This window comes from Myxocyprinus asiaticus, chromosome 7 (assembly GCF_019703515.2).
Source record: "Myxocyprinus asiaticus isolate MX2 ecotype Aquarium Trade chromosome 7, UBuf_Myxa_2, whole genome shotgun sequence".
Lineage (NCBI taxonomy): Eukaryota > Metazoa > Chordata > Actinopteri > Cypriniformes > Catostomidae > Myxocyprinus > Myxocyprinus asiaticus.
The window spans coordinates 5618387-5635294 of record NC_059350.1 but is presented as its reverse complement, the minus strand read 5'-3'; the positions used below and the strand labels follow the sequence as shown (position 1 = coordinate 5635294).

General features: G+C 38.1%; 1 protein-coding gene across 2 annotated transcripts in view; it reads right to left on the bottom strand.

Annotated features, from left to right (window-relative positions):
- The window catches only part of LOC127444046 (protein jagged-1a), a 31310-nt gene extending 28344 nt beyond the window's left edge, over window positions 1-2966 (bottom strand). For both annotated transcript variants that reach the window (XM_051703196.1, XM_051703197.1), the window contains exons 1-2: window positions 2703-2966; window positions 2024-2332 (exon numbers count right to left, since the gene is read on the bottom strand). In XM_051703196.1, the coding sequence (XP_051559156.1) occupies window positions 2024-2332; window positions 2703-2774 (381 nt within the window). In that variant the 5' untranslated portion in view covers window positions 2775-2966. The remainder of the gene's footprint in view (window positions 1-2023; window positions 2333-2702) is intronic.
- Between the last annotated feature and the right edge of the window lie 13942 nt (window positions 2967-16908).

The window sequence follows — 16908 nt, the reverse complement described above, 5'->3', positions numbered from 1 at the left end:
CCATTGAGAGATGGGGAGATAAAACCCCCTACTATGATCAATGGTGGCTTTATCTGGCCCTATATTTTTGAGAGAGCAGTTTCCTGTGGCCATTGTGTGTAAAACAGCCTCTGAATGTCCATCAGTAGGCACTGGAGATAATCTCAGGTGTTTTATAATGCTTTGTCCTGCTATTCTGAGAGGATATTGGCTGAGTGGGCAGACTGGGGTGGGGTAACATGACCCCCCCCCCCCCCAACCTGAACGTCATCACAGAAGAATGCGATGGCACAGAGTGCATGAATGATGCCAGAACTGGCACTCACAACACAACGACTTGTTAGCAAATGGTAAGAATCCCTGGAAATGTCAACTGAATATTTGCAAATGGAATGGGATGCCTCATGGAAGGTTGGGCTAATCCAAACCAAAATGGTATTACATAAAGAAGACAGTGCCTAATCTCAGTATCTGTGTGTTTTCTCTAGCAGTGGTTTTGTGTGTTGGTTTCAAACACTCAGTGCAAAACTGTCTTAAATTAGAATAATTTTTGTGAATTCTGTCCTCCAAACTAAAAGTACAATATCATCATAATTTTGAATAGCAAAAACAAGGTTAACTAGATTTTAAATCAAAGATTCAGCTGTGTTTCAGGGCAAGGGTATTTTACATAAATGTCAAGTAGGGGCAAGTTATTACTTTTTATTGCGGCAAGTTGTCGCATGTGTTTTATATGTTGCTTTTTTATTCAGTTAATAACAGTTTTTGTCAGCCAGAACAATTTTGGCATGTTACTTTTTTCATTTTTGCTGTTTCATGCATTTTTGTGTTTCACTGACCTATAAAATGAAGTCATTACCCTTACTTAACTGAATTGTGGAAAGTTTTTACACTTAATTTAATGTCTTTCAATCAGATAAAGCCATTTTCAGGGACCTGGGTAGCTCAGCGAGTATTGACGCTGACTGCCACCCCTGGAGTCACGAGTTTGAATCCAGGGCGTGCTGAGTGGCTCCAGCCAGGTCTCCTTAGCAACCAAATTGGCCCGGTTGCTAGGGAGGGTAGAGTCACATGAAGGAACCTCCTCGTGATCGCTATAATGTGGTTCTCGCTCTCGGTGGGGCGCGTGGTGAGTTGTGCGTGGATGCTGCGGAGAATAGTGTGAAGCCTCCACACGCACTAGGTCTCTGCGGTAACGCGCTCAACATGCCACGTGATAAGATGCGTGGATTGACGGTCTCAGGCAACTGAGGCAACTGAGATTTGTCCTCCGCCACCCGGATTGAGGCGAGTCACTAGAGCGCATTGGGAATTGGGCATTCCAAATTGGGGAGAAAATATATAGTCATTTTCATTGAGCCAACATAATTTATTTGGATTAAGTAATGTACTATAGTAGTTTTAACGTAACTTTATTAGGTTCATCAAACTCGATTTACTACAGTTTATTTAGTATATTTTCTTATGTTGGACCAACTTAATTTATTTTATTAATCGTTAGTATATACTAGGTGACCAAGTGAAACTGTTGCACTGTCAATTTAATAACAACTGCTCAAAGAACTAAGCAGCATTTCAATCAAGTGAAAACTGATTCATGTAGTCCCAACTCAAATGTATTAAGTAAACTTCCACTTTACAAATTTAAATGGATAGAATGCAATAAAATCGAGTTTTGACAAAATGTTCTAGAATTGTGTTGTTAACATTTTAATTAAGTAAATTGAACAAGCAGTGGCTTTTTAATGGTATGGCAGGTTCCCATTGTGACAATTTAACCCTTACAGTTGGGGCATGTTGTCACAAAAGGTCAACGCGTGTTCAATGAACTGTATGGTTTTTTTTTTACCCCTGAGTATTGATGATTGAAATGTCCAATAGCTTCTTGTAAACAAGAAACGTTAAAGAAATAAACCCACCGTGAGAAATATTCACTGGGGGTAATTTCGGTCTATTAATCATATTTTGGATGAGTCCTGTTTAATCAGATTACGATTACCCAACTTTACTTGGCAAACAAAACAGCGCTTTCTGTTCAACTCACCGGCCACGCGAAGCTGAAGGGCAGCACAATCCTCGATTTATCGTTCGTGTCGCCCAGCGGTTTGACAGAAAAATTATTCCCACCGATAACGGGAGTAGATCCGCTTCCGTAGCTACACGGGCCTCCCGAGAACACCCGTGACTGATACTCCTTCAAACACACTCGGAAAAACGTATCGCACTCATCCGCGATGCATCTGCGGTCCGCCGCGTTCCTCGCGCCGTCACAGCACGCGCCGTTCTGCAGCTCTCCGTTCACATTCTGCATTGACAAGACCTGCAACTCGAAATGTCCCGATGCCTCACATACCTGCAATAACAAAATAGGGGTTATATTAGTTTAAAGTCTTTGTCATATGGATTAAATGCATGGTATGAATTAAACCAAATTATATATGACAATAATAGTGCAATAATTGTCTCTGCGTACATGTGTATGAGTACTATGTTGTTTTGTATATTGTTTACTATCTATCTATCTAATGCAAAATTGCAAAATGCAGTTATCTGCATGAAGTTGAACTTTCAAAACAAAAAGAAAAAAAATGCACGAAAAAAAAACATTGAGAACATCTCTCAATAGGTTCACTGACTTTAATTAATATATTTAAAAGCTCGTATTGCATTGCATAATTTTTTTTGGTCATGTCATATCATATGAAAAGCACAACCCCACGTACCCTCATCCACAGGCACAGCAAAAGCACATGAACGGACAGCAGCGCAAAACTTGGACTCCGTCTCCGAATCATGTCTCCTCTGTCTGCTTGGACCGTTCGCTGCGAAATTAGTAGTTCAGCCGACACACGGCTCTCATATAGTGCCACATGCACAAGGACAGAGCCGCTCAGATCCAATAAAGAGATTCCCTGATGCCCCTTCTGATGCTCTATTATCCGCCAGTCTATTCTTTTATTGTCCTTCTGTTTTACAACAATGCCCACGGGTTGAGAGAAAAGCTGCGAATGCAACTGGCCGAGAGCTTCATCTATACAGCGCGTTCACGGAGGAGGGGTGTGACTAACACTTGGTACCTACATATTCATGAGCGGGCGGGGCTATAAGTAAAAACAACACCCACCTTATTTTCTAATGCAATTTATGTTGTCATTTTTTTTTATTTATTTTTTTTAAATCAGGTGAATATTAAATCCAAAACAAACAACGGCATCAGAATAAATAATAATAATAAAATAATAATATTGTAGCCTGGTAAGTTTGAAGTATTGGATATATGAAATTGAAGTATGTGTACCTTTTAAAATGTATGAGGGTACAAGATCACCTCAAAATAGTCCAAATAATATTTACAATAAATAAATAAATACATCTTGGGATGACTAAGCATTCATAAACTTTCGTCATAGTAGACGTCATAATTAATTTTAAGTGAATGAAAACAAGGCTCTGAAGGATGTGTATACAGTCAATTTTATGCTGTCTTAAAGGAACAGTTCACCCAAAAATGAAAATTCTCTCATCATTTACTCACCCTCATGCCATCCCAGATGTATATCACTTACTTTTGCTGAACACAAACTAAGATTTTTAGGCTACGTCTACATTAATCCGGATAAATTTAATAACGCGTTTTCATTTTCGAAAGGCTCTGTGTCCACTGCCGTTTTCAAACGTTTTCCAAAAGTTGCTCGTCCACACTGAAACTAATGAAAACTCTTAAATCCCCTTACTGCGCATGCAAAAAATCGGCGTTGCATGTACGAGCTGAAATGTAATTGTCCTTGTGTTTCGAGGCCGGATATCAATTCCAAGTAAACTTCGCACCGCCTTTGAAGGAATGGATTGTGAAGGCTGAACAAAGTAACGTTTGGCTTTACCAACGCTCTCAAAGTGAATAACAGGCACAATAACGCTGCTACAACGTGGGCCACCATCTTGATTGTTTTGGGTTGAATGGATCACATGACTGTGTCATCTCTGTCTTCCCTGTCCATACTACAATGCAAAGACGGCGTTTTCAAATTTATCCACTTGTGAGAGCGTTTCAAAAAGCTCCGTTTTTGCTGACAAAAACGCCATCTCAGTGTGGACAGAAGGCCAAAACGTAGAGAAAAAGATGCATTTTCAAACGAAAACGTATTAGTGTGGAGTAGCCTTAGAAGAATATCTCAGCTCTGTAGGTCCATATAATGCAAGTCAACAGGGTCCAAAACTTTGAAGCTCAAAATGCACACAAAGGCAGAATAAAAGTAATCCATAAGACTCCAGTGGTTAAATCCATGTCTTCAGAACCAATATGATAGATGTGGCTGAGAAACAGATCAATATTTATGGGGGAAAAATAAGGACTTAAATATTGATCTGTTTCTCACCCACATCTATCATATAAATTCTAATGAATCGTTTTTAACCACTGGAGTCATATGGATTACTTTTTAAAATGTTAATTTTTGGGTGAACTATTCCTTTAAGGTGCTATGTTTTCGCAGTTTTTTGTCCACTGAAAAGACATATTTGTCATTTCTTTGATACTTAAGGTACACAACAGTACATCCCATTGCACAGACTGTGTAGCTGCATCCATAATCGTGTACTCTCACAGTACATGCGGCATTTGATGACAAACGCACAGTAAAAAAATATGTTCTTTAGGTATGCAGTCCGGGAACATGGGCATTGTCTCGTGACCCGAATATATGACGTAGCAACAACAACTACGAAAATAATCTACTCTGGTTTGGTTAAACAAGCACAATTTAAGCACAAGGAAAATCTTTCTTGGTATATATAGCATTTACAGTTGGAAAGAGCCGCCAGACTCATGGTTCTCTGTTGTTGTTTTTTTAATTCATAGTTTTTAATGACGTCTCCTCATCTCCTGTGGGATTGTGGGATAGAAAAGCATCAAGTGTATGGGCACTTCAGAATCTCAACGGATGTAGAAGCATTCGTGTATTTCACCCCTACTCTTTTATGTGGATTCGAACACACTACTCCACACTACTCCACGTTTTTTTTTTGTTGCATACTATATAGTACAGAACTATGCATACTCTGATGCAGCGTATGTCTATACTTCAGCCTTGTTTTCATTTGTCTAAAATTAAAAATGCTCTCTACTTTGACTAAGGTTCATTCAACACTAATAGCATAAATATGATCTATCACTGTGTTTTTCCCATAAGCACGCATAGACCTTATCTTGAAATGTCCGCATGCTGAAGACTGTCAGGCCGAATCGCATTAAGCATCACCCTCTGACCTAATGCCTTTGCCTTATTGCATTTCAGCTACTTTGCTTGATTGCATTCTCATGAGGTTCATTCGCAACACATTTTGGCACAAGTTGCCACTGTGACAGTCCCGTTAATATACATATATTATTCATGAGCACAAACCATGAATATCATAACACAGGACCCCTGCTAGTTCCCCTTTGTTTTCAGCACAGAAACAGCCTCAGTCTTTTCACGGGCCTGTAATGGCAGCTGCTCGGAGAAGGCTTTCTCTCAGAACGACAAACTGCTCTTTTCAAAGCTAAACGTGAAGCGGTTAATCATCTCCCAGTCCATGTTAGGCTGTCTTAGGAAAGTCCCTAATGAAAAGAACATGGAAGAGAAAGATAGGATCAGGAGGGGGATCTCCTGCGGAATAGAGATGGAGGCAAGGAGGGGTGGATAAAGGTGGGGGTCTTTATTTTTAAATTAGAGCAGCTGGGTCTCACTCCCCTTAAAAAGCTATCATGAATAGATTATGGCACAGGCCTAAGCAGGAGCCGCCCACCCCCTCCCCTTGGGACATGCCCCCCTCAGCCTCTAGCCTCTACAGGATGGCACAAACAGCATTTCATTAACTGAAAACAAGGAAAGGAAGCCATAATGAGGCAAAGGTAGGCTCCTCACTTAGAGCAGAGAGATAGAGACTGAAGTGAAGAGATTGGTTTCATTCACATATTTAAAATGTAGGTTTATCTCATGAATAAATAATTAGATATAACAAACAATCAGTTGTGATCTTTACACTCACAAAAAAAGGATTTTTGCTGCTTGTTCAATTAGCTTAATTAAAATGAACATAAGCAATACAATTCTAGAACATTTTGTCACAATTTGATTTCATTCTATCCACTTACATTTGTAAAATGGAAGTTTACTTAATCCATTTGAGTTGGGACTACACGAATACTTTTTGTGGTGTCAATGTAGCATTGATGAAACTGGGCAGGGGATTTCCATTTGCCATCATGCTTGGCTTGGGACACGATGGGGACAGTAAATGTTAAAATTAAGTGTTATTTTATGTGTTGTTGTGCAAGATAAATATAAAGGGGGATTCTTATTAGTGTTTAATGTTTTGTTATGTTGAGATTCAGAAGAGTTTCTGTTTTGTTGGAGTTTTGGGGGTTACCATTAATGAAGACTGGAGCTTGAGCCAACGATGAGGACAGGTAGATGTCGCACATGAAACTGATTGCTCACTTCGTTGAGGAAATGCTGTGCTAACCATAGCATAAATACTACACTACACAATGTAGTGCTTCCAACCAGCATGTATTTAGCATGCTAACATTCACTTGCACTAGTTAGTACATAAAGAAATAAAAGAGATTAATTTGAGTTACACTGACATGTCTAAATTTGTTGGGTTTACTCAATTCACCTAGGTTCTTTCTTCACAAAGTGTTTGTGTTGAGATTACATAGTAATTTAAAGTTAAGAAAACTCATTTCAAACATGTGGAACCACAGTCCACGACTGAATCAAGTTCAGCCAAAGAGCTTTTTTTGAGTGTATGCAGCTAGAAATTATGTGTATTTTCTAGAGAATTTATCACAGTTCTTCATTATTTTCTTATATTTTGAAGGTCCTGTAAAAAGTAAAAGTAAAAATAAAGTCAACATGAACTCAAAATGGACCCTATTTACTTTCTTAATTCACATTCATGGTCTTATTGTGCATGATTCATCAATGCACATTATTCTCAATAAATAAAAATTAAAAAAAAAGGTTGGTTTAAGCTGGTCTCCCAGCCTGGCCAAACTGGTCTTCAGCTGGTCTAGTTGGTCGGCCAACTGATCTTCCATCTTGACAAGCTGACAAGTGTCCAAAACCAGGCTGGAAGATGAGCTAAGTCAAGCTATCTAGCTTCTTTTGGTTTAAGCTCTTTATCTAGCAGCATTATCAAGGTGTTGTATCAAGTAATATAAGACTCTCCCAATTCCTCAGAACTCAAAAATGTGGTGACATCATTAAACATCACCCACACATTTTCAAAACTGATATTTGCAACATAATAGGCCTGCAGCTACAGGCAGATATGCATTATGTTATCAGGCAAATAGCATTGCCGTGCTAGGTCACTAATATGTAACTCTTTCTCCCTTATGCTTCATGAGGCATGCAGTTTTACTATCCTGTATCTTTTCGCATTATCTGTTCATCCGTGACTGATGGTTGGGGTTTCCTCACCCTTGTGAGAAAACCTTTATCAGTCTGTCTTGTTGGTCTGTTTGCATGTCTGTTTATGCGTCTATTTGCCATTTTTAAGATTGATCATTCATAACTATGATGTTTTATTTTAATTTTTTTTTTTTTTGTTATGGCCTCTTGGCTTTTTAATGGGATAGGGAAAGTAGAGAGGTGACAGGAAATGAGAGGGAGAAGAGTGGGAATGGGATAGGGAAAGGACCTCACGAGCCGGGACTCAAACTCGGGAATGTCATGAGCGCAGCCTGCTAGGCTATGGCTCTGACCATAACTGAGATGTTTTAAAGTAATGTCACGCTCATTTTGTGTTTCCGTGTATGCATGTTTGTGTACTAGCAGAAGTTCCCACAGTCTTTGCTCTACTTTCTTGCTGTGACCTGCATGTCGTTTCCCTGCAGGAGCGGTGTTGCGAAACACATCAGTGAGAATGAGAGAGAGAGAGAGAGATGAAAAAAGAACAGTTAATGAGCAACTAATGTTACATATTAGACCTGTAATGGCTCAACTGTCCTTCAGATCTTTCATAGACCCATAGTAAATGAGTGTGTATGGGTGCTAAAATAGTTCCTAGACCTTTAACCTAACTTTTTCTTTCTCTCTTTTCTCAATAAATATAATGGGATTCTGGTTATAGACCGGGGAAGTGCTCCACTCTCAGTGTGTGTTTTGAGCTAGAACTCTTTCAAAGGATCTGTGGAATGAATGAAACATGGTAAAATCTGTTAAATGGAGCTGGACGTAGTACAGTCTTATTGGCAGCCTGTTACATAATCAAATTGGGCAAAATATTTAATAAATGAACATGTAGAACTTTGTGAATGACAGGCGTTCCAATCATGATCTTATATTTGGATATTCTACCTGTTGCACCAAAACTGACCTAAGATGAGCAGATTTTATGATTTTACATGGACAGATAACAAGTCAGCTCTCAAATATTTAGATTCTTTATATGGATTGAGGTTTGCTGTGGTCTAACGATGCTTTACATTTGCAATCTAGGTGAACTGATCAGAGATCAGCTCTGTGTTAGCACCTGAGCATCTGCTAAACAGAGCGAGTGGACCACCACCTGATGGGAATTATCTTACTCTGGTCTGCTGACTCTGCTCAGCTACTCTGCATCTTGGGCCAGAAATTGATCAGCAATGTTTGAGTGCGTGCAGAGGAAAGTTTTGGAGTTTGTTTGAAGGGAAAACACAACTATTGCAAATCCTTCTTTGTTTTCTGGAGATTAAATAGCTCAACAGAAGCCAGACACTGTAAATACTTTCAACAGGACCATATGAGTAACACATTTCAAATCACTGTAAGCTTATCCAGATGTTGTGATTTCCTTTTAAAAATGTAATGAAAAACTTTTGCAGCTTCTTTAAAAGAATCTGAAGTGTCATGATTGAAAATTGCCTTGTTCTATTCACAGTTGTGCTCGTAGTTGACAATTATTTGTGAGATAATTGTGTTTTTGTGTGTAGCCTACACTGCTTGTTCGATTTACTTAAATAAAATGAACTAAAGCAAAACAATTCAAAGCAAAACTTGATTTTATTGCATTTGATCCATTTAAATTAGTAAAATGGAAGTTTATTTAATCCATTTGAGTTGAGACTACATGAATACTTTTTGTAGTGTTAATGTAGCATTAATGAAACTAGGCAGGGGATTTCCATTTCTCATTTCGATAGGGACAGTAAATGTTAAATTAAGTGGAGTCGCGATTTCGAATCCAGGGCGTGCTGAGTGACTCCAGCCAGGTAAGCAACCAAATTGGCCCGGTTGCTAGGGAGGGTAGAGTCACATGGGGTAACCTTATGTCTCAACGTGGCGCGTGGTAATTTGTGCGTGAATCATGGAGAGTAGCATGAGCCTCCACATGCTGGGAGTCTCTGCGGCCACTTGATAAGATGCTTGGATTGACGGTCTCAGAAGCAGAGGCAACTGAGACTTGTCCTCCACCACCCGGATTGAGGTGAGTAACCGTGCCACCACGAGGACCTAGTAAGCAGTGGGAATAGGGCATGCCAAATTGGGGAGAAAAGGACATAAAAAAAAAAGAAAGAAAATAATTAAGTGTTATTTTATGTGTTTTTGTGCAAGATAAATGTACAAGGGAATACTTGTTAGTGTTTAATGTTTTGTTATGTTGGGATTTAGAAGAGTTTTGGGGGTTACCATTATGGTGAAGAGCATTAGCTAATGATGAGGACAGGGAGATGTTGCATATGCAATTAATTGCTCACTTTGTTGAATAAATGCTGTGCTAACCATAGCATAGTTACTAAACTACATTCTGTAGTGTTTCCAACCAGCATGTATTTAGGATGCTAACATTCTTTTTCATTAGTTAGAACATAAATAAATAAATAAAAGAGATTTATTGAGTTACATTGACATGTCTAAATTTCTTGGGTTTACTTAATTCAATTAGGTTCTTTCTACACAAAGTGTCTGTGTTGAGATTACATAGAAATTTTAAGTTAAGAAAACTCATTTCAAACAAGTGGAACCCCTGTCCATGGCTGAATCAAGTTCAGCCAAAGAGCTATTTCTTTGAGTGTATGCATGCCTTGAATATCATGTTTGACAGGCGTGGTGGTCACCATTTACTTTGTACTGAAAAGAGAAGCTTGGATATTCTGCTCTAAAAAATTTGAACATTTTCACAAGTCGATCAGGGTCATTCTCACACATATCTTTGTACAGGCATGCAGGTAGCCTATAATAAAAACAAAAGATAAGAGAGATTCCCTATGAAAACATAAGGAAATGATAAAGACTTTGCTGTGCAATGCAAGACATAAATAAGAAAGAACACAGAATAAATAAACACAAATGTAGTGCAAAGTTCAAACATTTATGACACTTTTAACATATGATAGGGCACGTTGGAAAACAAGAAAATGTGGATAGGCACACACAAACACATATTTGCCTAGCTTTGTTATTGACTTTAATTTATTTAGGTCTATTAAAGACTGACCTTTAAGTCAACATGGAGACAAAACTGACCCTGCCTCTCAAATGACTTTCTTTTTTGGCTGATGTCACCAAGCCCTCTTGATTTTTTAACTAATTTCCTCCAACCACCCGGGTCCATTTTGATATGTAACACCCACTTTTCATGATCCAGTCAATTCCTGGTGCATAAAAGTCCCACCCTAAATTTTTTCTCATTGAATATTCTGTTTCACTCTGAAGTACGGCAGATTAAGAAAGTAAAATGGGTTGCGAACTTAAAACTAAACTCTAAAATACTTGTTGCAAGTGAATAAGGACATTATGTAGTGTCTATGTGAACTATTTATCCTTATAAGGATGTTCCCAAAGCTAAAGCTAACTAGCTTACTAGCTAACTGCATCTTGCTTCTGGGGAGAGCAACAAAAGTGTTGCTATGTGAGAAACACACAAAGCTCAGTCATTATGACTCTGTTAATGTTTAGAGGGCTCCTGGTCTTTTGTTCCCTGCGGTTTTTAAATTGCACACTGGTTTATCACTGTACACAGATCAAGAGGCAATGGAAGAGTGTGTGTGGGACCTCAAGGGTGTGTGTGTTTAGTCAGTGAATGAATGTGTGATTACTGTATGTTTCTACTAACTGTGCTGGGAATGTGTGTAGCCAGAACTCCCCCTCATTTCTTTCTCGTATGTGCTGTACACTATCCATAAGATCTTATGTTATGTGACTTACAGAACTTATTTTGAGAGGAAAATGACATACGTAAATGTATTATTTTTTTATTTTTTATTTTTTTAGGGGATAGCCCAAGGGCTGGGCAATATGTCAAAAAGTTACAATCCATTTAATGTTATTTTGTTGGCAGTATAAAATTAACCAACATTGCGATTACCTCAATTACTTTAAAGTGCTTTTTATGTGGCGATTAGGGATAATGAGAAAAACATTATTTCATAATTTACTCACCTCCATGCCATCCCAGATGTGTATGACTTTCTATCTAATGCAGAACACAAACAAAGATTTTTAGAAGAATATTTCAGCTCTTTAGGTCCATACAATGCAAGTAAATAGTAACCAAAACTTTGAAGCGCCATAAAACACATAAAGGCAACATAAAAGTAATCCATAAGACTCCAGTGGTTTAATCCATGTCTTCAGAAGTGATCTAATCAATTTTGGTTGAGAACAGACCAAAATATAACTATTTCTTCACTGTACATCTTGCCATTGCAGTCTCTAGGCACAATCATGATTTCAAGCTCGAATTACACTTCCAAGTTCTTGACGCATGCACAGAACGCTAGATGGCACTAGAAAGTGTAATTGAGCTTGAAATCATGATCGCCAAGGAAACTGCTGATGTCAAGATTTATTGTGAAAAATTTGTTATATTTTTGGTCTGTTCTCACCCAAAACTGACTGGATTGCTTCTGAAAACATGGATTTAACCACTGGAGTCGTATGGATTACTTTTATGCTGCCTTTATGTGATTTTTGGAGCTTCAAAGTTTTCACTTGCATTGTATGGACCTACAGAGCTGAAATATTCTTCTAAAAATCTTGGTTTGTGTTCTGCTGAAGAAAGAAATGATGACAGAATTTTCATTTTTGGGTGAACTATCCCTTTAAGTTTCCCAAAGAGTGCTTTAATCCTCATTAAAATGCTGATGGAATTGGGAACTTTAATTCATTTCCATGAAGCAGTTCATATGATTTGTTTGCATCATCACTCAAAAATGTTCACTGAAGTCTCCACATGGCATTTTACATGCTTTAAAATGTTGTAGTAAAAATTGTGTGTAGATATCACTGTCATTACTATGACATTATTATGTATTGCTATATTTAATTTTATTGAATAAATTAAAATGATTAAATAAAATTCCTTCCTTCTGTTCATTTAGTAAAAATAAGTGTGGAAAAAATACCTTTAACTAGATTTTACTGTATTTAATGTCTTGCATTTAACAAAAATCTCCCTTTAAAGCCATTTCAGAACAAATACTTAAATCTAATATATATATATATATATATATATATATATATATATATATATATATATATATATATATATATATAGATAGATAGATAGATAGATAGATAGATAGAAGATAGATATATAGATAGACATACATTGAATCATCAAAAGGTTGAAAAGTATCGAGATTTGTTTTGGTTTTTTGCAATCACCCAGTCGTTGATATGTCTTTAAGCTGAGATCTATAAATATGAAGTTACTGTCCGTTTCACATCAGGTGCCGTTCCAATGAGACTTTGCTCTATCTGTGACCTGGTAAAAAGACAGCATGCCATGAAGGCCAGGTTTTGTTTGAAGATGTTTTGGTGCAAAGCTCCCATCCATTCCCATCAAAGCGGTACACAGGACTGGCTCAATCCGGAACAGCTCTGAGACCCAGCACCACGGGCTCTGCAGCTGCGCTCAGTGGGATGCTTTTACTTATTACACAGCAACGAGCAAATAAAAGAAAAGGGACTTTATGATTTACAAACACTTGCAGGACAGTCAAATTATATTTGTGAATAAATATAGAATCTTTATATGAGCTTTGCCATGATTTTTTTTTTTTTTTAATTTTCTCCCCTTTTTATCCCCAATTTGGAATGCCCAATTCCCAATGCGCTCTAAGTCCTCATGGTGGTGTAGTGACTCGCCTCAATCCAGGTGGCAGAGGACGAATCTCAGTTGCCTCTGTGTCTGAGACCATCAATCCATGCATCTTATCACACGGCTTGTTGAGCGTGTTACTGCGGAGATGTAGCGTGTGTGGAGGCTTCACACTATTCTCCACAGCATCCACGCACAACTCACCACGCGCCCCACCGAGAACGAACCACATTATAGCAACAACGAGGAGGTTACCCTCGCTAGCAACTCTACCCTCCCTAGCAACCGGGCCAATTTGGTTGCTTAGGAGACCTCAGTACGCCCTGGAATTGAACTTGCGACTCCAGGGGTGGTAGTCAGCATCTTTACTCGCTGAGCTACCCAGGCCCCCCCGAGCTTTTCCATGATTTAATGTGTGTGTTCACTTGTTTTGCTATATTTGTGAGGCCCAAAATGTCCTTGTGGTGAATGTGGCCGTAGCCGAGCAACGTCTGTGGAGAGCGAACCCAGGAGAGGAAGAACGGTAAGGATTGACACCTGGGGGAATTATCTCTGTGTTACAGTGAAGTGCTAGAGAGAGATAAGGAGCAGCCAGAGCGGCAGTTGGGAGAGAGGGACCTGAGTATTATGACTGCACGGACTGCAGTCTGAATTTATGTTTGTGATGCTGATGAGTTTTGTGTTTAAGCTGAAAAGCGAAAGCAAAATAAATCACCTTAAAGAGTGCAAGCTGGTTCCCGCTTCCTCATTTCCCTTCAACTGACCTGAGAGTGTCACAGTCCTCAATTATATAGTGACACATGTTCATTTGCATTCCTGTAGCTCAAGGTCATGGGTTCAACATGTACTGATAAAATGTATAGCCTGAATGCACTGTAAGATGTGTGTAAAGGTGTTTGCCAAATGCATTAATGTGAATACTGTAAATCTACTAGTGTCATTATATGGCTAAGCGTATAGCAAACTTTATTCACTTACTATGAAATCAGTCTATGTCATGTCCTGACTCAAGCATCTCTGTGTGTGGAGAAGAAAGATATATAGGCTGCATGCACCCGAGAGAGTTACATTTCTCTTTCCCTGATGTGTCAGGAAAACATTTCACACTCTGAAACCAGAACCAGCACTGCAGCAGCTTCAAAACACACATCTGGATGAGAGAGAGAATATCACACGACCAATCATGTGGTCAGCAAATGAACAAATTTACATTAAAGGAACAGTTTACCCCAAAATTAAAATTCTCTCATCCAATTCTCTAAAAGCTTACTCACCAGTGTTGGGTAAGTTACTCTAAAAAAGTAATTAATTAATAACTACTAATTACATCTTCTACGGTGTAATTAGATTACTGTACTAATTACTCTTTATGAAAAGTAATTGCATTACTTTTTACTAATTACTAAAACCCTTATCAACCTCGACTAGATGAAAAATACAAGGATAGACATGAAATTGTTCTTTTAATTCTTTCAAATAAATCATATAAAATCAAATAAATTATTCATGAACTGGCCAAAGAATTTAAGAGGTTTGCATTAAATTAGAAAACATACATTTTAACATTAGACGTTATATTTCGATTTTAAATTCACTATTATTTTATATAAAATTGTTCTAGAGTCTATACAGTATTTAACGCAATTACATCAGAAGTAACTGTAATTAAATTACTGATTTTACTTGAAAATTACTTGATTTGTTTTTCAATGAAAAAGTAATTTAATTACAGTAATTAATTACTTAGTAATGCATTACATCCAACACTGTTACTCACCCTCATGCCAGGGTGTGGGTGACAAACAGATCAATATTTAAGTCCTTTTTTACTATAAATCCTCCTCCCTTCCCACTAGGTGGTGATATGCACGAAGAATACGAATCACCAAAAACAAAAGATGAAGAATGTGGAAGTGAAAGTGAAAGTAGAGATTTATAGTCAAAAAGGATCTGAAAATTTGATCTGTGTCTCCCCCAAACCTATCATCTTGCTTCAGAAGATATGCATTTAACCACTGAAGTCCTATGGGTTACTTTTATGCTGCCTTTATGTACTTTTTAGAGCTTCAAAGTTCTGGCCACCATTCACTTGCATTGTATGGACCTACAGAGCTGAGATATTTTTCTAAAGATCCTCATTTGTGTTCTGCTGAAGAAAGAAAGTCATACACATCTGGGATGGCATGAGGGTGAGTAAATGATGAGAGAATTTTCATTTTTGGGTGAACTATTCTTTTAAATGCATGAATATATTTACTTAAAAAGTTTAGGTATGCAAGGAAAAATCAGTCCTTTTTAAAATGGATGGATCTCAACCTAAACCCTTATTAATTTACCATGGTAACCATAGTTTCTGATCAAATAATTCATTAAACACTGATGACTTTTATCATATTGCTGTAGCCATTATTGAATAATAACAATTCCTTACATTTATATAGCACTTTTCTAGGCACTCAAAGCACTTTACATAGTATAGGGGGAATCTCCTCAACCACCACCAGTGTGCAGCATCCACCTGGATGATGCAAAGGCAGCCATAGTGCGCCAGTATACTCACCACACACCAGCTATTGGTGGAGAGGAGAGTAGAGTGATGTAGCCAATTCAGGGATGGGGATTATTAGGAGGCCATGATAAGGGCCAATGGGGGGAATTTGGCCAAGACACCAGGGTTACACCCCTACTCTTTACGAGAAGTGCCCTGGGATTTTTAATGACCACAGAGAGTCAGTACCTCAATTTAACATCTCATATACAGTACAGTGTCCCCATCACTATACTGGGGCATTAGGACCCATACAGACCTACTGGGTGAGCACCCCTTGCTGGCCTCCCTAATACCTCTTCCAACAGCAATCTTCATCCAGGTACTGGCCAGGATCAACCCTGCTTAGCTTCAGCGGGCAACCGGTCTTGAGCGGCAGGGTGATATGGCCGCTTGAGATGAGTCATTTCTGTGTTTTTACAACAGATAAGGGCGTTTCAGGTTAGAAACATAGGCTACTTTACACAAGTATGCAAATGCACATGAACTTATGTACTCAAGGGGGCAGTAGAGTTACCTTCAAATGTCTGTGCCATTGAACCGGATGTGTTACTTATGTTACAGCTTACTAAATGTCACACAAGTCACACCCCGAAGAAAAGCATGCTTAAAAATCAAGATTTTCCCATTGACTGCCATTGTTTACTTCAGTCACATACAATTATGCCCAAAACAAAATATGCTTGAAGGAATATTCGGGGTTCAGTACTAGTTAAGCTTTTTGCATATTGATTACTACAAAAAAAAAAAAAAAAAAAAAAATATATATATATATATATATATATATATATATATATATTTCGGCTTGTCTCTCCTGTACAAAAATCAAAAATCAAGGTTACTGTGAGGCACTTACAATAGAAGTTAATGGGGCCCATTTTGGAGGGTTTTTAGGCAGAAGTGTGAAGCTTATAATTTTATAAAAGCACTTCCATTTAAAGTGCCTTACTTTAACCCCGATTTTTGCATCTTTATTTTTATTTTTAAAGAAAAGGAGGTACAAAAGTAATTTTTGTGATAGTCAACTTTATGCCACAAATACTGTCGACTGAGCTTAACTAGTATTGAACCCGGAATTTTCCTTTAAAAATCTTGATTTTTATAAGCCAGAGGATATTTGCACTAAGTAGCAGCAAAAAGTATCCTCTATGCACTATGTGCAAATAGTGTTAGATATATTTGCAACCCTAATTAAATACTAACATAGCTACAGTATAGGGGCATCACTGCAGCGTGTATTTTGTGTTTATTCAGAGCCCCACAGACACCTTACACCAACATCTAAACCTAACCCTAATCTTCCC